The sequence below is a fragment of the Anomalospiza imberbis genome, chromosome 15 (assembly GCF_031753505.1).
Source record: "Anomalospiza imberbis isolate Cuckoo-Finch-1a 21T00152 chromosome 15, ASM3175350v1, whole genome shotgun sequence".
NCBI classification, from domain to species: Eukaryota; Metazoa; Chordata; class Aves; order Passeriformes; family Viduidae; genus Anomalospiza; species Anomalospiza imberbis.
Window position 1 is genome coordinate 17660534 of NC_089695.1, and position 22027 is coordinate 17682560.

The window sequence follows — 22027 nt, forward strand, 5'->3', positions numbered from 1 at the left end:
ATGGCTCCTATGCATCGGGTGGTTTGGTTTGTTTTTTGTTTTTTTTTTTCTTTCTCTTTAAAAAAAAATTCTCACTTGAAAAATACCTCAGCCCTCACTTTTAGGCTAATTTTGATTGCATGTTCAATTGGTTTTAACCGTCACGAACCGCTCCGCACGGCACGAGTGTCGTGCGAAAAGAGCAGTCAGTCAACCGAGTGCAACTTCTGCCTCCGCCACCTCCCTCCTGGCAGTGCTCTCTAACCTGGCTACGGGTTTGGTGGAGCCTCCAGGTTTCTTGCCTACCTTACTCTCCACGTTCACGTCTCAAACTGCGTCAGCAGGGCCCGCACCTCGGGCGTGAGCTGCTTGGCAGCCTTGGCTGCCTCAGTGACGGCCTTGCGGTACAGACCCTTTCTCTTCTTATTAAAGCGCAACTGGAAGCTTTCTAAAAAGGGGGAGAGCTGTGCAAGAGCAAGGAAAGACGTGGTGGTGGAGCCAAACCATGAGATACGAGCCTCCTGGCGCACCAGCAGCCCGGTATCCTTGCGGCTCACAGTTATGGTAAGGATACGGGCCGGCCACCAAGGGAAGCCATAAATCTTGGCCCAAACAATGTCCCCTACACATACGGTCCTGCCATCTGGTGTGACACATTTAGAGACGTTTTTGGAAAAGACTTCTGTTTTCAAGGAATTACTGAGCTTTTTCTCTTCCTTCGAAGAGGAGGAGGAGGAGGAAGAGGAGGAGGAGGAGGAGGAAGGTGCATGCATGCTGCCTGGAGGAAAATCAAAGCTTTCAGTAGAGCTACACTCAGAGTTGGTGGATTTCAAATCATCTGTGCTATCACTACTACAAACTGATGCACTGGAAGAGTCAGATTTCTTTTGATTAAGGGTCATGTAAACCGTTATATTGCTTTTGCTGCCTCTCTTGCCCAGTGTCTGCTGTTCATCCTGATCAACAGTTACATGCACTTCACTCGTGTCCTGAACCTCACTGCTGGCCTCTTCGGGGCCTTCTGAGGGGCTCTGGGTTTCTGAAGGGGCCTCACCTGCTGAGCGGGTGGAGGAGCAGCGAGACTGGGGCTTAGTTGCCATCTTGCCACTCCGAATTTTCTCAAGTCCTGTCTTGAGGGAAGAGTCATTTTCTTCGTTGCGGTACCGCTGGGGCTTTAGGCGCAATCGGGGCGGGAGGGACCCTGAGCTGGTGTTCTGAAGACGCCGCGTGAAGTGGACCTTTGAATGTGCATTTTTGGAGGAGGAGGTTGCACTCTGCTTCTTTTGTGCCTTTTCTTTGGCCATTTTCAAGACTTCCCGAGCTTTTGCATGATCCATGTTTTTGCTCTGGAGAACTTTTTTTGTGTTTAACTGCGCTTTTGAAGTATTTGCTTGTGCGGAAACTTTAACTACTCTGCTTCTGCTGTGGGCAATATTTGAAACCTTGACCACAGCGTTCCTTTTCTGGCTTTCGTTTTGGCTTTTTCCATCCACCTTATGGTCAGTCTTAAGTTTTTTATTCACAGTAGCCACGCTCTCGTTTCTTCGCTTTTTACTATCCTCATATTTGGAAGAGTCACTTGCATTGCCACCTTTCTTGATCTCCTTTTTCTCTGCCACCACGCTGTTTTTGCACTTGTCACACAGGACCTGCCGGGGCCGTAGTTTGATGGCGTTCATGATCGAAGTGGGTTCCTCCCTGTACATTTTCCGCTTGGGCCGCTTGATTTTCCGGGGTGGAGGCTGAGGTATTGACTGGTTGTAGGTGTCCCTGATAAACAAAGGAGGAGGGTACGGAGCTCCCTCGTGAAAGAGAGGAGGTGGTTTAGAAGTCCAAAGGCTTTTAGCTATGCTGGGCTCTGAGGGCTGCGTGAGGGAGGAGTCATCGGGGACTGCGGCGTCGGCCTCGCACTTCACCTGCGCCTCCTCTTGGAATGGTTTGCTTTGGAGCTGCATGGCTTCAGGTTTGTCCTTGTACTCCCTTTTAGGAAATATGGTCACAGGGATTCCATGGGGGCCAAACCTTAAAGAGAGGGAAAAAAAATGTCAGTGTTTGGAGGGAATTTTTGCAGCGTTTATCAGCAAGCATTTGAAAACTTGTCTGCATTAGGTAGCCAGCATTTGAAAACCATGAATCCCAGAGAAATTAAAGCTTCATATCCAGCCTTATGGGAAGCTTGGAAAATGCAAGACACCAAAATGAAGTCGGTGGAGAACAAAAATTACACAACTTCACTTATTATCAGTTCCTCTTGTATCAACAAGACGCCCTGAAAATGTAACAAAAACATCCCCCAGACAGCAGCAAATGAATTAACTATATGCTTCTGCAAAATGCTTATAGACATCCCAACTCACCCCAAAAACTCCCAATCTACCCAAGCTCACTTTCCATACTAAGTCAGCTTTATGAAAAGGCATCTTCAGGAACTTCTCTTCCATTTTTAGCACAGCAGAAAAGGATGAACAGTCCAGATTCAACAGAGACAAATCTGGGCTGCCTAAATCCTTGCAGTGACCAGGGAGTGCCTCCATCCACAAAAGCTCAGCACTTGATGCTTTACAGCCCAAAACTCCCCAGCCCAGTCTGAATTTCTCCCAGCAAAACTCTCCTTATTTAAACCCAGTGCAAACTATTCCTCACTGTTCCACGAGCAAAAAAGATTTTAATCCTTTCACTCCTTTTCTCCAGACTGGAATTGCTCTAGATCAGGACGAGAGAGTAACTCCCCAAGATCTGCCCTCAGGTTTGTGTTGCACTGTGGCATCCCCTCAGCTGATTAAATTGAACTTTATTTACTTTTATTTGTATAAGTGCCTACATGCCACCTTTATTTCCTCAAAATCGGATTTGCAAAAGCCATGGTGTGTTAGAAGGTTGTTTGCAGTGTCCCAAACACAAGCCATCCCTTGTTTGTCCTTTTGCTTATCACAAGCTTCTCTCTACATCCAAAGTTGTAATTGAAGCAAAGGACCCACCCAAGATTAAATTATCCACCCAGTCTGCATTTCAGCAGCTGGTACAGACATTTTTCCAGCCTATGGTCTGGCATTAAACCACAAGGGACTCGCTCACAGCTAAGTTTTACATTCCCTGAAGTCCCACAAGTCCATCAAGGGTAAAGAAGTTGCTTTTCCACAAATACTTTTCCCTCCACAAAGGACTGTAAGCGAGTCACTCAGTTCCAAGCAGGGCTGTAAAAGAAACTATCAGCTGACAGTAATTAAATTAGCAATATTTTCAGTGTTACTGGCTTCAAGAACTTCAGCTTCTAAAAGAAAATAAGATCCAGATCCTATCATTCACCACCTGATAACGATTAAGAGGATTTGGTAAAAAGTTAATCTATGGTAAGAGCTGAAAACAAGACAGGGCAAGATCTCTGCTGTGCAAATTCCAACCCCACACAGCACAACAGCAGGGCTAGACAGGAGTGGGATATCAAACCCCACACAGACAAACATCCCCTGCACTGCTCTCAGTGCCTCAGGAACTGCATTTCCAGCCCTCACAGGCCATTCCCAGAGCCAAGCCCTTCTCCCAGAGGGCTGCTATGGGACTCTGTCAGGAAAGCAGCTTAATTAGCTGTCACTAGGAAGAGGCGGATGAAGAGGACTGCAAGGGTTTCCAGGAGGATCCCAGTCCAGTATTTCATCTCTCTTTTCCCAGGTTTTCATTCTATTGCCTTACCAGGAAGGTGTGCCCGATTTGCACTCCAAAGGCACAAAGAAGATGATGGAAAGCTCAGCACATGCCTGACACCAGGAAATCAAAGACTCATTCTGCACCTTCCACTCCCCTTCCTTCAAGCACAAAACACAGGCCAGAACTGAAGAACAGGAAGCCACAAAGGGTAATTTTTATCCAAGATGCAAACCTGCTTTAGTAAGACACAAAACCAACCCAGAGTGAAGCCAGAGAATCCCTCACCAAAGGTACTGCTTAAAAAACAAACCAGACTCTCCCACCCCTGTCCACCTGCCCATTAATGAACTGGGGAAGTAAAGAACATTCATGGATATTGTGCCAGTTATCTACAGCACTATTCCTGTAAATGATGTGTTAATACAGAACATACAATTAGTCAGGACAATCCACCTGCAGGACAAAATATATTTGGTAAGCCAAGAGACTGACCATTACTGCCAACAGCTCAGTGTATTGTGTCTTCTCTTAGCCTCACCCAACAGCAGACTGTATCTATAAACAGTTCTTTATTATCTCTGTTTTCTCCCTGGCTAACCAAGTTCTCCAGCAACTTGGAAGAATGACACAAAAGCAAAGATAAAACAATGGCAGAAAAACTTGCAAAAGAAACAGTTACAAAACAAGGTTACAGGAAAAGAATAAAGACAAAAAACAAGGTAAGAAAAGGGGGATTTATTTTTCCTAAGAGAAGCAGCAGAATGAAGACATGAGCTTAAACCTCTTCAGGACACGGCATGACACAGCATCTAATTAGCTCTGCAGCAAGCACAAGTGTTTATTGCATGTACCAGAATTTCAAGGCCTATTTTCACACACCTGGTTGATGGACCTTGAAGAGAAATAATTCTCATACACCCACAGTAATTTTTGTCACACCAGATGCAAGGCTGAACTAGTTAGTTGTGTTAGTAGTTAGACAGAAAAGCTGCAAATGCATTTGGTTCATCTGCCACTGAGATGGAGGACTAAAAGGCATCTGTAGGAAACAAAATTTAAAAACTCCAAGGCACACAGCTCAGTTGTATCATGACATTTACTAATCCACCAGTCAGTCACTGGCTGGCACTAGATCAGCCCTGAACAGAATTTCAGTTACCCACAGTGAGACTCCCAACATGCTTCTTTTGTCACACATTCCACTTTTAAGCTCTACAAGGAATTACCTTGTCTTTATCCCAACAACAAAGTAATTTTTTTAATATACTGGTCCCAAATATCACCTTACCCCACAAGATTTCAAGAATAGGCTTTTCTGGATGAAAGTAGAGATATACTGCAATTACTGTTTGCTTAAAATAAAAATCCCCCGGTGCCCAAGTTCCAGCTGCTCCCTGCCCAGCCCACTCCCGACTCGTGTAACACTTCTACCTCAGACCATCGCACCCCAAGGAATGGCACCGTTCACTGACAGGGATCTAAAATGGGAAATGTTGGAAAAAACAGACTCAGAAATAGGTATTTCAACCTCAATCCAAGGCAGGGCTGGGAAGCAGTGCCCTGCTGCTTCCTACCTATGGAGATCAGAGCCAGCTCTCCATGCTGCCAGCTCCCCTCCTGCAAAGGCGTCCCAGCTCTTATTTGCCTTGAAAATGCACCTCTAAGAGAGGATGGGTGTGATGTGGTACAAAACTCATTTCTTGGAGGTTTTCCAAGTAACCAGGGCAATCAGCAGGATCTGATGGCACTTCTGCTGTAGGTGCTCTGCAAAATGTACATTTTCACTGGAGACAGAAATAGCAACAGGACATCAGGACCTATACTGAACCAAGAGCCTGATCAATTCTGCAACTGCAATGATATTTACACTGAAAGGAGCTTTCAATTGACCAGGGTGTGCAGAGACAGAAATGGGGTAAAAACAGGGAGGCTTCATTTCCAGTTTGCCAGCTGCAAGTTAATTAATAGGCAGCCATGGCACCCAAAAGCCAGTTTGGGTACCAAACCCAAAACTCTGTCATTTAAAGCCAGAGAGTTTTGTATTACAGACATATAAACTTAAGTACTTAAGGGGAGTAAAGGCACTTGTTTCAAGTCTAAATCCTGCAGCAGAATTACTACAATGAACGCACATTACTGTTCAATTTATATGCAAAACAGAACAGTTAAAGAGTATTTTTTCAGCAATATCCATAAGAGATAGGGAACAAATCCCATTTTAACTCATAACTGTATGTACATAAACAAAGTACATAAACAACACAGCCTGGGGCAAAGTGTTTTACATTAGCACCTAAAGTTTTAAGTTCTCAACTTCAGCCTCCAATGTCTGACTTCTCTGCTAAAAGGGAGAAATGAAAATCCCCTTGCTCTGCCAAAGGAGCGAAGCCACTGAGCAGGTTCAGAGCTATTTCCCATTTGTCTCTGGACACATTGAACTGACATCAACAAAGCAGAGAAACTGGTGTTGAAGTGTTCAGTCTGTGGTAAAGGACTGATCAAAACCCATCTTCACCACCAAAGGCAGTGCAGAAATCTCCTGTTACCTTTTCTGCTCCTGTACCCAAGATCAACCTTGGTGTTCTGCAAAAGCCAGGACAAGCAACAGCTGAAGCAGTTTTCATTGCACGGATGGAAGTTCCAGGAGTATAATAATATGCTGAAAGAACTATGGATATGTATTTCATGCATCTAAACTGAGGGTTTAAATTATAACATTCCATGTAATACACAGTTAGATCATAGCTATTTGAACACAAAGTTTTGCAGAACTCCTCAAAATAACCTGCATTGAAAACACAGATTATGCAACAACCTATTTTTAATGAAGGATTTACTTGGTGTGATAAATCACAAGATGGAATATATGGCTTTAAGTGCGGGCACCTTCCTGAAAAAAGCATTCCCCGAAGCCATACAGCCAGCTCCATGGTTTATTCACCTCCTGAGCAATGTAACACCAGGCTAAATAGCCCAGAAAATGCACATTTCACTGAGAGCTCTGAACCCAGGGCGAAGGACTGCAGTGTGTGACTCTTTGGAACAGCACAACATAAAGAAAAGACAGGATGCTCTGAGTTTAGGCTTTCCATTAATAATTACCATTACCATAATTTCACTGGCACATCTATAAAGCTGAAGGCCTAACTGCAATATCTTTTAATTTTTACACCTGTTGCCATTATTAGCTGTCAGCTGCATTTGAAGTAGACACTTTCCTGACACAATTGCTGTGATCTGTTTTGAAGGATTATACCTTAAATACACTCTTCAAGAACATCCATATGCCAGACCCAGGACATGTGGAAGAGAATGATACCATTAAATAATGGATGAACTGAAGCGTCAAGATGGCCAAGATTCATCAGAAATCACCGTAACAGAAAATAAACTGAATGCAGACTGAAAATTTCACCTCTGCCCTGCCTCAATACCTTGAACCAAGCCAAGCAACCCTCAGAAAGCCAGGACAGGTCATGCTGCTGGAATACAGAGAATTCCAGAAGGAAGGACAGGTCAACCATCATCTGTCACACCCCAGACCAACAAAGAACAGCTGGAGACCACAGATTCCTTCAGGAAAGGAGAGCTGGAGGCCCAATCCAGACCCCAGTTCTAACCCTAGCCTCTGTGAGGCTACATTTGGCACCTTCAATAAAACCTCTCTCAGTCACAAGCTAAAGACACCTGAATTACTCAACCACACTGTCATTACACCTGAGCTTCCCACGTTCTGGGATAATAAAAACAAATGTCAAAGTGCTGAGGCTGCTCCTTAAATGCCAGAATTTCACCAAGCTCCTCTGGGCTCCTGAGGAACTCCAAAGAGGGCAGGTGATGAGGTGTGGGGACACCTTGGGAAATGAGTGCAAGTTTTAAAATAAAATAAACCGGAACACACAACCCTGAGCCACAGACATTACTGTTGAGAATGTGCAGAATCACAGGACATCAGGGCTCCTACAAACCCCAGTCCTTCCCCAGACAAGGATGAGCACCTGCTGTCCCTGGTTACTAAATGAGAGAGCAGGGAGAAATGTACCACGTTTTTCAAGTGAGGCTTCTGCTGCTTCCTTCTCACATCGTTCTCTTGCAGTAGAAGCCGAATGAACAAACTGGGAAAAGCTCAGGATTCAACAGTCAGTGCTGTACCTGAAAACTGCTTCTGGGATTGTAAGAATTGCAAATTGCCTATAAAAGTTTATTTTCATCATACAGCTCATGCACACCTTGGTGCAGGAAGTCCTTCCTTATCTTCCATAACCAAAGCCCAATAAAGAGATAATTTCCAACAAATGTCTGCTAGGAACACACTGCACATCTTCCGGGTATCTAACCAAGGCTCTTAGGTCACAAAACAACTTTTTGCCCTCTCTCTCTCTCCCCCTCAAGAACTATTATGAACACACACAAGTCAGAAGGCAACTGGTTTGGAGAGAAGACAAGACACACGTCCTTCACATCTGCAGGATTAGAAGGAAAATTTTCAGTTAAACGATAAAGCAATAAAAAGGCCAAGTTTTGATTGTTGGCAAAACAACAGAACATAAATTTAATCCCCCCTCCTCCCCTAATCTTTAGGAAGGTGAAAAAACCCACACAGAAATAATCATCCTTTCTCCAGATGAACAAACTAAAACCACAACTTCTTAATTCTGTATTTTAAGATTAACAAATGCGACAGTTCTCAGGTACTTCCCTCCCACCTACTTCCTCCAGGTGCAGAGCAGGATGTACCCTGAGCCAGCAGGGGGGATGGACATCTCTGTCCCCTGAGCACACAGGGAGTGAGCAACGCCAGCTCACAGGGACTTCAAACCCCACAGAACCAGGATGGGCTGGGCTGGAAGGGACCTGAAATCCCACCCAGTGCCACCCCTGCCATGGCAGGGACACCTGCCACTGCCCCAGGCTGCTCCAAGCCCCATCCAGCCTGGCCTTGGGCACTGCCAGGGATCCAGGGGCAGCCACAGCTGCTCTGGGCACCTGTGCCAGGGCTGCCCACCCTCCCAGGGCACAATTCCTGCCCAAATCCCATCCAGCCCTGCCCTCTGGAAGCCGTTCTCCTTGTCCTGCCACTCCAGTTCCTGGTGAAGTTCCCTCTCCAGCCCCCCTGCACCCCCTTCAGACTCTGGAAGGTGCTGGGAGGTCTCCACACAACCTTCTCCTCTCCAGAAGGAACATTCCCAGCTCTCCCAGCCCATCTCCAGAGGGAGGATGCTCCTTCCAGCCCCCTCAGCAGCTTGGGGCCTCCTCTGGATCTCTCCAGCAGCTCCAGCTCCTTGCTGTGCTGGGCCCAGGGCTGGAGCAGCTCTGCAGCTCTCTCTGGGGTCTCGCCCGAGCAGGGAAGGATCCCCCCAGCTCCTGCTGCCCGTGCTGTGGGATCAGCCCTGGATATGTTGAGTTCTGCCCCAGCCATCTCTGCTCCATTCCCTGTCTCTCCCCGCAGGACTCCATCAGGCACATCCACCCGAGGAACCCCAGCAGCACCTCACCCTTGCAGCAGGAGAGCACTGAAAAGGCGATGGCAGCAGCACTAATGAAGTTTAACAGCAGGAACACGTCCCCAGTTTGTGCAATGAGCCTTCAGGAGGAACCAAAGCAGGGACGTGCTCCTCTCCAGAGAGGATTTACTGCACAACAAATGGATCTGGCACTCAGCACGTGTGGGCTCCTGCTTTCTGCTGATTCTCAAAACTCCCTGGGCAGCAGGTACACGAGACTGCCATTGGGCAGGCAGGGAAGTGCTTCCTTACCTCCAGTAGATGTAGGAATAAAGCCCACTCCACACCCAGGGGCTCGTGGTACAAACTCCTAAAGGGATATCCCATTTACAGGGGGTGGGAGAGGGAATCAGCCCCTTCAAAAAATGTCACTGACTTCACATCAAAGTCACCGAGAATAAAATGCAAAGTCAGGGCATCATCCCAACAATGGAAAAAGAGACAAAACAGGCAAAAAACCCTTTAAAATCACAATATATGGGGATATTTTTGCTTTTCTTTCATTGTGGAGTTCAAGTAATTCAGAACATGACTTGAGAAGACAAAAAAGAACACAGTGAATGGGCTTTTAAAACAGTCACTAAAACTTCTCTTCTTAGTCCTGTATGGAAGTAGCACCTTCACTGCTCTGGAGGGTGCACAGGGGAAAGAGAAATTAGGATCCAAAAAGGAATAGGAATTATTTCCCTCTGATCACACAGTGAACACAGACACTTTTGGAAGCTACTGAACGAGTAAATTCTAATACAAATTGTCACTTTTACTTAGTAAGAACTTTCAGTCTTAAAATATTGATCCCTTTGGCATTAGGAAAATTGAGATTATTCCCATGCATATGAATGAGACAGATTTCAGCAACCACCCATCTCCCATGCTGGAAATCCCACTGTTGTCATGTAAATGCATGGAATTTGGGTGGTTTTCATTTAGTCCTGCCCTTCTTTTTTTCTTTTTGGTCCACTGGAAAAACTTATGACAAGAATTCCAGGGCCTGCCACAGACACAGAAGGAAGTTTGTGAAAAAATGTTCATGTTCTGCAAGTCCAGGTGCTGCTACACCAAACACAAATAAACAGATATAAGGAAAAGCTGACACCTAGACAATATCACCTGTTAGTCACCACAGAAGTGATAAAACAGAATTGTTGGACATACAGGCAATACTTTTTTAAAATAATGCTTCCATTTCTTAGAGGTAGGAAATTCTTGGACTATTTCTAGAGCTTGTTTCTCACTGCATTTCCTGCCCTGAGACAGCTGATAAGAGACCCCTGTTATCTACCAACGTTTTGCTGTCACCAGCCCAACATTACAGCCCTTCTGCCTCAAAACCCAGTTCTTCTTGTCCAGGCCCTCTGTAGAGCTTAGCCTTGAGAACTGAAATCTGCCCTCCTGGATGTCCATGTAAAAGCACCTCTGAAGGAAGGAACGGCTGCACTGCCAAGAGAACCTGGGAGGGCCAGCCCCAGCCTCCCTGGACGGCTTTTCCACAGCTCCCTCTGCAAAGCTGTGTCCCAGGAGCTGGGCTTGGACCCAGGGAGGCTGGAGATGCTCCCACCAGGGCACAGCAGCAGCAGCCAGCCTGCACAGAGGCTTTTGCTGCGAAGGGCTGCAGATCTGCTGCCTGCCAGAGGCTCCTCAGTGCACAAGAGCCGGGGAAAACGTGGGATGTTTGTGGCCAGGGTGTGTTTAGGAGGACAGGATCCCTTTCAGGAGAAAAGGAGAAGCTGGTATTTTCCTGCACTCTTGGAAGCAGAGGCTTTGTCACCCTCCAGCCCAGGGCAACCATAGCATTCTGCCGGGACAACTTCAAACCTACAGAAGAATGCGTTACCCAGGATTACACCTCACTGGTGTGCCTCCTGCCCGGGTCCCAGATGCTGTTTCACAGCACAAGTGGCTGGAGTTTTGCTCAGCACTTCACACCTCATCAAGTGACAGACTGGAAACGTCACTCATTATCCAAAACTTGGGGGTCAGACAAGGCCTTTTGTGTCAAACCCCAGCCTCACAGTGAGGCCCAAGCCAGAAGTGCTGGTCCCCACAATCCTCCTTTCAGAGAGCACTGACAATATTAATATTCCAGCAAGTTGCTGAACAGCTACTAACAACATCAAAGGAGCGATGAAAGACATATGTCCACACACAGCTTAAATCTGGGGGAGAAAAGTGCTGCATGTTTTGCATACGGATTATTTTAAATAATAACCTTGCTCAAATGTCACTTTTCTCTCATCAACTTGCAGAGTCCTTACATGTCTAGAAAAAGCCCACTAACACGAAGAAGTATTTCCACCTGCTGATAGAACCTGGATTGTTTGTAAGATAACATGATTTCTGGTCTCCCAAGAGCTTCTCACTACTGAAAGGCAGAGAAAAAAAGCAAACCCCAAACCGTGCTGTCTGATAAGTTATTCAGAGATACGTTCAAATCCCCCCCGTCCACAAGGATATTTAAGGATCATGAAACTTCACCCCGTTCATTGCGCACAAGGAGCAATCAGTACTAATTAACAGCTGCAACAGCCTAGCTGGAAAACCATTATTCTGGAAAATAGAATGTACTGAAAAAGAAGGTTACCTAGGCAATGCAAGCCCGAAGGAACAGGGCAATCAGAGCTCTGATTCTGTACAAAGAGGGGAATAAACGCCTCGCTCAGCGCTCGGGTGCTGCTCCCGGCACACAGGGATGCTGCTGCCGCCCCTGGGAGCCCCGGCCAAGCCCAAAGGCTGTGCCCGTGTGCTCGCCCCTCTCCCGCCTCTCCCGTTCCCCGGGCGGGAGGGGCCCTGCCCACCCCCAGCTGGAAGGGTCGAGCAGGAGGAAGAGGAGGAAGAGGAGGAAGAGGAGGAAGAGGAGGAAGAGGAGGAAGAGGAGGAAGAGGAGGAAGAGGAGGAAGAGGAGGAAGAGGAGGAAGAGGAGGAAGAGGAGGAAGAGGAGGAAGAGGAGGAAGAGGAGGAAGAGGAGGAAGAGGATGCCCGGGAGCCGCGGCTCCGCTTCCCGGGGAGGACGCGGGGGCAGGAGCGGCTTGGCCCGGTGCGGACTGGGGCCGAGGAGGGCTGGGATGGGAGGGAAGGGAAGGGAAGGGAAGGGAAGCTGCAGAGCCCACGAGGCGCCCGGCGGGGCCGCCCCCATCCCGCCCCCGGCGGCTCCGGGAGCGCTCCCGGGCTCGGCGCGGGGTGGGGGCTCGGGCTCGGCTCCCCCCGAGCTCTCACCTTTTCGAGAGGTCCATGAGGACCCCGGAAAAAAGCTTCTCTCCCAGCCGGAACGAGACCACCAGGGCGTCCTCGATGATGTGGTCCAGGGTGACCCGCACCTCGGAGCCGGGCAGCAGCGCCGGCACCTCCGCCTCCCCTCCGCCCGGGGCCGCGGGCACCGCCGGCTCGGGCTCCACCGCGGCGGCGGCGGCAGCATCCGGCTCCTCCTCCTCCGGCCGGGGCGGCTCCTCCCCGGGCCCCGCGGAGCCCCCGGCAGCCGGCGGGCAGGGCTGCGGCGGCTCCCGGGCCGGCTCGGGCGGCGGGCAGGGCTGCGGCGGCTCCGAGCAGCCCGGGCTGGGCGCTGCGCGGGGCTCGGCCCGCGGCGATTCCACCCCCGGGCTGCGCGGCGGCGTCGGCTCCTCCGTCCTTCCCGCGTCCGGCTCGCGAGTCCCGCCGGGGCTCCGGGCGCGCTGCACCGGCGGCGGCTCCTCGGCCTTGCCGCCGTCGGCCTCCTCGCCATCCGGCACCGCCGACTCCACGGCCTCGCTGACGGCGGGTAGAGGGTCCGCGCCGGCCTCGCTGCCCGGGATCGGCTCCATCTCGGGCTCGGCCTCGCCGGCCCCGCCGTCCCCCGGCACCGCCGCAGTCGCCGCCGCCTCCGCAGCCATGGCCGCCATTTTCTCCGCCGCCTCCCTCCAGCAGCGGGAGCGACGGCCACGGCCCGCGGGGAGGGAGAGCCCGCCCCCCGCGCCCGCAAGCGGCGCCCTATTGGCGGGCGCGCCGCAATGCCGCACTTCTATTGGACAGCGCACCTGTCCATCCAGCCCCGCGGGAACTTCTCGTTGGCCGGCGGGGGCTTCATTCAGTGCAGAGCCAGGAAGGGGAAGAGGGGGCGTGGTTTAACGCCTTAGCGGCCACAGGGGTGGGGCTGACGGGGCTGCTCCGCCACCTGATTGGTGGAGGGCGGCGTCGCTCCCGAGCGGGGCCGGTGATTGGCGGCGCCGAGTGTCTGTCGCGGGGCGGGAAGCGGCGCCGGCAGCGCGCGGGGGAAGATGGCGAGGGCGGCCATGGGCGGCGGGTCGCCCCTCGGAGCGATCGGGTCGCCCCTCGGAGCGATCGGGTCGCCCCTCAGTGTGGTCAGGTCACCCCCCCGCGGGATCGCCCTGGAGCGGCTCCCCCGCGGGGCACAGCCCGGCGCTGCCTCCTGCGTTGCGCAGCGCGGGCAGGGGAGCGGCTGGTCCCCGCGCTGGGGAGCGCTGAGGGGGTGACACTGGGAGAGGGGGGATGACAGAATATGCTGAGTTGGGAGGGACCCACAGGATCAACCCCTGGCCCTGCACAGACCCCCAGCAATCCCGCCCTGGCATCCCTGGAGCTCTGCTGGAGGGAGGCAGCTCCTGGAGCTCCAAGCCCTCGCGGAGCTCTGGCAGCCTCGGGCCGTGCCCATCCCTGGGGAGCCTGGGCAGTGCCAGCACCTCTGGGGAAGAACCTCTCCCAAAATCCAGCCCGCCCTGCCCTGGCTCCTGTCCCTGGTCACCCCAGGTCAGTGTCTGAGCCTGCTGTTGCCCTCACCTGATGAGGGGCGGGCGGAGGGCCCGGTGCCTTCTGTGAGGTAAATCGGCATTTTGAAGTGCTAAGCGCCGCGAATTAGACACATCGGGTGGAACCGCGCAGGAAAGGGGTGGATGATTTCCTCCCAAGCCCCGTGCAGCCCCGGGCTCTCCGGGACGGGCTCTGCCCCTCAGGACACCGCAGGCCTTGCTGCAAAAGCCGGCTGCAGCCACCCTTCGGGCAGGGGGCCACAGGGGAGGTGGCCTTGGCTGCAGAGCAGAGGGGTTTCGTCCTGTGATGCCGTTTCCGTTCCGTGCCCTCGGGACACTCAGCCCCTGCTCCCTTCCCTGTGGTTGCTGAGCAGAGAACGGGGCCATAAATCCTGAGCCTACAAGAAATTCCCAGCTAACACAGAAAGAAACTAAAACTGCCCGGCCCTGGAGCTGATGGGATGCTGCGATCCAGCAGCTGAGCCCAGCAGGCTCTTTGTTATGTTAAGCTCGGATTTATGTAAAGGATGGGCATAAAATGGAAGATTTCTTCTTGCAAGTCTGCTGGAACGCACCTTTTCAGCAGGTGTTGCTTGTGGAAGGCATTCAAATGCAAATTGTTGTGTTTTACATCCCCTGGAGTCCCCAGCAATTCCTGTGCTCCGTAGGGAACAGAGTGGGTGTATGGCTTGTTCTCTGCTTCACTGCAGTAACAGCAGATTATGGGCTCGACCCTACTGAGGGATCACAATAAAACATAAACGGCTCCTTTGAATGCTGAAAGGTGCTGTGTGTGCTTTTTAAAAGAGGTAATTCAAGACATTTATAGCCCAGAATAATGCCACACAGAAATACTGTACCATAGGTAACTCTAAAATTTAACCTCACCAACACAGGCATGTGGATGTGGATGAAACTTGTAAATTTAACACAAAAGCCCTCACTATATAATTTTTTTCCATCCCAAATACCTTCGATCACCATTTAATTTCTATTTATTTCAAATCTAACCTGTAATCTCCTTAAGACAGGATTTGCCTTGCAGTGGCTGGTCTGCAGAGTGACTGCATAGTTGGAGTCTTTTTTTTCTATCCTGGAACCTTTAGAAACTGCCAAAATAAAACTAATTAAGTTAATGAAACAGATTGCACTACCACACTCTCTGTAAATTAAAACAAGTCTCTCCGTGTTCAGCAAGTGGCAGGAAGGACGGAAATGGAGAGAAGAAACTATAAATTACAGAGAGGAACAGAGACACTCGGAGGGAATAAAACAATTAAAATGAAGGCAGGAAAAATGCTGAGCTCCATAAAGATGTGTTGCAGTAAATTGTTGGGATGAGCAGCTGAGGAAGCCGAGTTTGGGTGGAGAGAGTGAGGGGATGTGGGGAAGCAGCAGATCTGGCTGGAGTTTGTGCACGGCACCCACGGGGAGGGAATTGTTTGTGTGGGACATGAGGAACCTCTAAACCCAGCAGCAGAGTGATATTGATTTGTTCTGTATGAAACTCCACTCTGGAAGTGTGAACAGTCCCAGCAGGTCTGAGGAATAACTAAGTTATTACTTCAGGTAATAACTAATGGGGTGTGGGTGTGGAGTTTTTAGATGCTGGACAGTGGGAACGTCCTCTCTGGAAGTTCCCTGGAAATGCAGTGCCATGAAAGAGCCACTGCCCAGTGCAGGGTTTAAGGAGCGATATTCATAAATGGGCAGTAACCAGGCTTCCAGTGAAGCCAAACCCATGAGTGCAGCTTCCCTCAGCTTCCTTGGAGCGAGGCTGTGTCAGCAGGCTCCACAAGGAGCTGCCCCTGGAATTGCCCCGTGGCTGGAATTCGTGGAGCTGCTGGTATCCCAGGGGCTGGAGAGGTCCAGGGTGCCGGAGCTGTCCCTGCTGCAGCTGGCCCATCTCCGTGTGGGCACACAGGGCTCTGGAGGAGCGTGTGGATTTACAGGGACAGCTTGTCTTGCTGGGACAGCAGATCCCTGTCCCGATACCTGCGCTGGGGTGGAGGAACTTCAGAGAGGAGGTTCTCAGTCTGCAATTCCAGCTGCCCCAGCGAGGCTTTGGGACTCCCCACGTTCCAGGATGAGGTTTATATCCTCACTGCAGCCTTTGCAGGCTCTGCTGCAGGGACACAGAGCTCTGGTGCCCTGCTCAATCCCAGCTGCAGTCACAGTGGCTTCCCGAGCCTGCCACAGTGACAGCAGCTTCCTGTGGCCTGGGCAGGGCCACCAAACCTCCCCCAGCCAGGTTTAGTGTTCACAGATTTACACAGTGCTAATAAATCCTCCAGTCAGCATTTTCTAGGCACGATCTGCTGGTGGGGAATGTTCAAGGCCTCCTAAGTCAAAAGGAAAAAGTGTAACCAGAGAAAACCACATGCAGAGGGATTCAGGCAAATCAACTGAATATAAATCTGGGTCTTGGTTATGTGCTGCAAACTCACTGCTCCTCTAACAGATTAGGAAAGTAATGCTCTTACAACAGTTGTTGATTATATTTAAGCTGGATTGAAATTTGTTAGTGAATTATTACAGAAAGTTAGTTTGGGGTGAGAAAATCATCAGTCCTTCCTATAATGTTGGTAACTGATTTCTGTGGCCCTATGAACAGAGCTCATCTTGTTTGGTTTAGGGATGAGCATTAAAGGATTTGGGAAACCTCACTGCAGTCTCATTTGCCCCAGAATTCTGCCCTGCAATCTGAAAAGTCAATTATGTGCTGCATTTCTTGTGAACAAGAGATGAAGTCAATAAGTGGGGCTTAATCTAATGTCCATATGGAGAATTGATTGAAATAGATTTCCAGAGTTGGGCTTGCTTTAAAAAAATGTTAATTGTGAGCCCTTGGGGTGAAGGACTGGCATTGTCTCACTGCTGAGATCTCACTTGGTAATGGTAAGGAAATGGAGTCTGAAGGTACTTCCTGTTTTATCTCCTAATCTGACTGGTTTCTGCCTTCTTCTGCAGCCTGTGCAGCTGCAGGTGCTGGTGGCAGCCACACTGCATCTCCATGGATTTCTCCATTCAGAGAAAATGGGCATCATCCCCGGAGCCAGGACAGATGGGGAGGCCAAACTCAGCTGTGGGTAAGGCAGCTTGGTAATTAATAGAGAATTTCTCATTAAAGTCTTTACAGAAATTACAGAAGCCTCTTTAGCCATAAATATGTCAGAGCAACTTTTTTTGTTCCTTGTGGTGTTTCTGAGGTTATTCCACGTCTGCAGTCAAGCTCTGTTCACATCAAGAGTGCCCAACGGGTGAGGTGTGACCTTTCCTCACCTGTGGTCCCTGGAGATGAATCCTGTTTCAAATAGGAGTAACGGGAAGGGTGAAACACCTTGAGCAGAGGAGTGGGAATCCTACACAGTCTGTTCTCATCGAGGGTAGCTGCTGACAGAGCTCAAGGAGACAGGACAAGAGGGGAAATGGAATTGCCTGGTAATCATTTGGATCCTTTGTACTTGCGAGCTGAAGGAGCAGCTGCCAGCTGCCTGTGTCACCGTGTCCTTCTCTTTGGCACTTACGTGGAGCCTCAGCTCTGCTGGCTGTGAGAAATGGACAGTAACATTTCATTCACACAGGAGTGATGTGGCTTAATTATAGTGAAGGTTTAAAAACAACTTGGGGATGAAGTGTTGTGTAAGTGCTGAATGTTGTCCTTGACAATGACACAGGGACCAGAAAATTGGTCTTTCAGATGCATCAAGTTATTCCATAAATTACAAACTAATTTCTCTGCTTAAATGAAGAGTTACTGAGACATTCAGCTTTCTTGCTAATTGTTTGACTTTAACAATTGGATGGATTTCAGTAAATTGACTGGTGGAGACAAATGTGTTTTCCAGCTTGACATTGTCTGACATACAACAATTGGAAATGGACTGGCTGTCAAGCACTGCAGGTGGTCCCCAAAGGAGAACAAATTTGTGGTGGGATTTTCCAGGGAGATTTCAAAAGGGCCTGTAACAGGCTGTCCCTCCTGAAGGCAGCTTGCCTTTATGGTTTACCTGAGTAAAACCAAGTAACTCTTGTCTCACATCCTTGTCTGCTTTTCCATGTCACTCAGAACTTGTAGGTGTTGTACCTGGGTCTTGCTGGGAGTTCACAGTCTGTGATGGAGACACTGCAGAGCCTGGGGTTCCAGACTTCCCCGGTCCCTCTGCCTCTCCTGTGCTACTTTTGAAGCTGTTCCAAAGGCAGGGGCGGGGCATAAATGACAATGCAGTCAAGTTTTTAAAGTTGTGCTTAAAAAGCAAAAGTATTGAAAGCTTGGCTTTACCATGCAGTTTGTCTTTCAGTCAAAACCCAAACAAAAATACCCAAAAAATAAGTCCCAGCTCTTCCTGAGGTCTGCAGCTCTCCTGGAAGGGGTGGGAGCAAAGAAGGGCTGTCATCACAGGCAAGTATTTTCAGCTTTCTGATTTTGAAAGTAGACCTTGAACTGTGTGTCCCTGTCTGCTTTGTGTATCTTTGCATTCTGGATAAAAATAATGAAGGGACCCCGGTGATGAATAAAAATGCCAAGTTTTTGTTATTACTTTAAAATACCACAGGGATTGAGGGGGAATATGTAGGGAAATTATCTCCCAGGTTGCTCTCAGTCAGTGTTTTACCTTGTGTTCCCTTACAGACCTTTGGTCTTGTCATTGTCTCATCTTCTGGTTTCTTGTGGACTTGGAACCTCTTGTGCCAAGTGTATTTCAAGCAAGAGATGTATCCCTGTATTTTATGGATATCTGGTAGGCATCTTCCCTTACCCTTTCTTAATCCAATTCCAAGCAGGATCAATTTATGGAGTGCCCAGGCTCAGCCTGAATTCCTGTCAGAGCTCACCTGCAAATCCCAGCATGGTCCTTTGCAAGTCACTTCCTTTGGTAAAGTCAGGTCAATTTTTAATTTCTCCTCCCAGGTAATCTTGTAATTTCTGACTCTGAGCAACATTTGCAAGGGGCTTGCACATCAAGAGGAAGAATTCTTCACACCAAGAGCTTTGTTGCCTTTCCAGGATTGTCAGTGGTTGGGAAATTGTTTTGCCCTCATTCTGAGACTCTCTTTAACTCAGGCCAGGGAAAAAACATCCCATCACCTCGAGAACAAAACAGGCTGTGGCTCTGATACTGGAATCAATGAAGCCCTGGGATTTGTGGTGGCAGGGTGGGTGATTGGCAGCTGCTCCACAAAGCCACAGCAGAGATGATTGACATGAGAGATTTGATAAGGACACGTGGTAATCTGTGCAAAAAGATAGTAAATGTTGTTTGTCCAAGAGTTTTGGGGAGTGTAGAGTTGGAGTGCTGCAATCAGAATGGGAACTCTAAAAAATCCTTTTCCTTGGTCCTGTCACAGTCAAGCCCATGAAATGACAAATGCCAGCAGTGAGAACATCTCTGTCAGGGGTCGTTCAGCTGTGGCTCTTGCACATCTGTCTGTTAGCAGCTCCAAAGGCAGAAGATGAATGCAATTAGAACCAATCTTGATGATTTGCAGAGCATTGTTTGTGCTTTTAACTGCATTCCCTGGGATCAGGGGCTGGATCTTGCCTTTGACCCTCTTCCTAGAGCTGGCCCAGTGAAACTCTCCCCACTCACCCTTCAGCAAATAATAAAAAGAAAAATGCAAGCCTTCAACAGCCGTGTCACCACCCTCGTGAGGAAATGTGTTGGTGTAGCCAATATTTCTCTACATTGCCCTAATCTAATCCTCCATGTGGGGCTTATCACAGAGCAGGGCCTGAGCTGCAGCGCCCAGGATGTGCTGCTGGAGTTGGATAATAGTTTATTTTTAACGGTTCTTTCCCCACTGCTGCTGAAACCACCGTGCTGAGCAGCACAAACTCTGCTGGCAAAAGACACCTTTGCCAGCTTAAATTTATTTCTGTTCACTGGAACAACTGGTTGGAAGTGTGTGGTTGTTTCTCTTGGGTGTAGGCAAGGTTAGGCATCCAAAGCATTGAGAAATGCTCTAAAAAATGCATTTTCCAAGCACAGTTCATGCTAGTTTAGAAAATACAGAAATGAAACCACAACAGAGGTACTTGATGCTGAAAAGGAAGCACCCAGTAATGACTGCTCTGCTGCAAGACTGTAGGCTTCCTCTGTTTAGACTCAGCCTAACTTCTGGAATAAAAAGGGATGGAAGACTCTAAGGGAAATAAATGAACTGTACCCATGTCATTGTATTTGTTCTGAGGAAAAAAAAGAGAATTACAGCTACTGTTTGCAAGCAATCTGCCCTTCACCCAGGGTTCATCCCTTGTGTTTGGAGATCTGCACTCTGGATAATTCATAGCAGAGCCCCTGGCACGGGGCACTGCTCTGCTGGCAGTGGCAGCTGGGGTTTACTGAGAGGTCCTTCTCCACCTCTGGTGCCTCAGTGGAGGACATATTTGGGTGCTCTGTTCTGCTTCAGCAAAAATGCTCTGAAATCTGGAATTTCATGCTGCGCCCCTCAAGGGACGCATTTCTGTAGGAAATTCCCGTGGTGAATCAAACAATGCAAGGTGAGGGACTGGGTCCCAAAAGAATTGCCAGGATTGAATCAAGTTATCCCTTAATGAGAATGGAGAAGTCTCAGTCAGGATTCTGCATAAAAGCAGCCCAACACCTCCCCAGTGCAGGAAGGAACAGAGGAGGAAGGAGAAAATCTCTTGTCCTCTCTGAGATGAAGAAGGAAAGATGTAAAAATCAGTGCTGTTTAAAATTTGGTAAATAGAATAGGATCAGTCCTCACAAAGCATCCTCTGTACTCATCTGTGCTTGCAGGCACAGAACAGACTTGGCAACTGTCTCCTGCATGAAATAGGAAAGGTTTAAACGCTTGTGTTAGCTCTTCAAACAAAACAGCTCTTTGCAGCTAGAACACTGTTCTCTAGGACACTGTAACTGGGAAAAGTGAAACATTTTCTCTGGGTGTTCACCATGGGTTCCTAGCCGTGTGAGAGTGGGGCTTGCAAATCTTTATCTCTCTGGTACAGGGGATTTTTTGTCATTGCAAAGGGTTTTCCTCTAGGGGACAAATTTACTATAAAAGGGATTCCTGATACTCTTGACATTTTCTCCTCAGGATCAAATCAAAGTGGCTGGTGGATGCAGGCTTGGACCAGTGACAGCAGATGAATCCTCTTCTGCCTGCGGACTGGAGGCAGGAATACTTTGTCACATCAGTAGTTACAATTTGACTTTAGTTTTGCTTTTTCTCCACCAATGTCAATTTGGTTTGAATTTCTGAAGTCACCCCGGGTGAGTCAGATGTGGTCAGGCCAGAGGAAGTTCCTGAATCATTCCCAAATGAGGGAAAACATGAGTCAGTTCCGAGGGTAAAGCACGTTGGGATACAAAGCACCACAGATTTTCCAACTTCAGGGGGAGAGAAGGAGCACAGGCTGGAGGTGCTGGATGGCAGGGCTCTGGTGGCTGCAGGACTGAGAGCTGTGGACGTGTTTTCCACAGGGAGGACACAATTCCTGGCACTCATCAGCATTCCTGCTGCAGCTGGAGCAGCCTGGGTGCACAGATTGCAATTAATGCCAGTGCTTCCCCCAGAGTCCTGGGTAATCTGTGCTCCTGGCAGGGCCCACAGGAGCAGTCCCTGCTCAGCACCCAGGGAAAAGCTCTCCTGCAGGACTTCATCCACCACAGTGACACAGCAGAAGTCCTGTTTTAATGTGCTTGGGTCTTGGATGGTGGTGCTTCCTGTCCACCAGCACAGGCAAAACACAGGACACTGCAGAGCCAAGAGGAGCTGCTGCAGCACAGAGCAGGCTCTGGGACTGGGGCTACAAAACCAGGTGAAAAATCCTCTTATAAAGGCAGGACCTCAGTGATAATTTTAATTTACAGCCAGGAATGTGCCAGGGCAAATCCCTTTCTTTGAGCTCCTTTCTCCTGATTCGTAGCCCATTGCTGCTGCCTCATTACCCCCCTGGCCTCTGGTGGGGCAGTAAATCTGGAGGCCTAATGGTGCACAGGGCCCTCGGAGGACAGCCCTGCCTTTTCAAATATTCATTTCTATGCGGATCAGGGATGTCCCAGTCTGGCTGTAATCAGGGGAAGAGGGAAGGAGACAAATAATCACTGCACATGACTGTTTGGGGAGCAATTCCTGTCAAAAAAACAATCAGCAGTAGAGGTGGATGCGAGCTGGCCTTGCAGCCCCAAGCAC

The 22027-nt window shown here is 49.2% G+C and overlaps 2 protein-coding genes across 8 annotated transcripts in view; one reads left to right on the forward strand and one right to left on the reverse strand.

The window, feature by feature from the left end:
- The window catches only part of PWWP2A (PWWP domain containing 2A), a 34198-nt gene extending 21052 nt beyond the window's left edge, over positions 1-13146 (reverse strand). For 2 of the 7 annotated variants that reach the window (XM_068206214.1, XM_068206213.1), the window contains exons 1-2: positions 12342-13146; positions 286-2001 (exon numbers count right to left, since the gene is read on the reverse strand). In XM_068206214.1, coding sequence (XP_068062315.1) covers positions 300-2001; positions 12342-13000 — 2361 coding nt within the window. In that variant the 5' untranslated portion in view covers positions 13001-13146 and the 3' untranslated portion in view covers positions 286-299. Of the gene's footprint in view, positions 1-22; positions 2002-12341 lie in introns of those variants that run through there. The other 5 variants (XM_068206216.1, XM_068206212.1, XM_068206218.1 and 2 more) reach the window with 5 other exon arrangements.
- ADRA1B (adrenoceptor alpha 1B) overlaps positions 1-22027 on the forward strand; it is a 147975-nt gene that overhangs the window by 59147 nt on the left and 66801 nt on the right. The window lies entirely within an intron of this gene.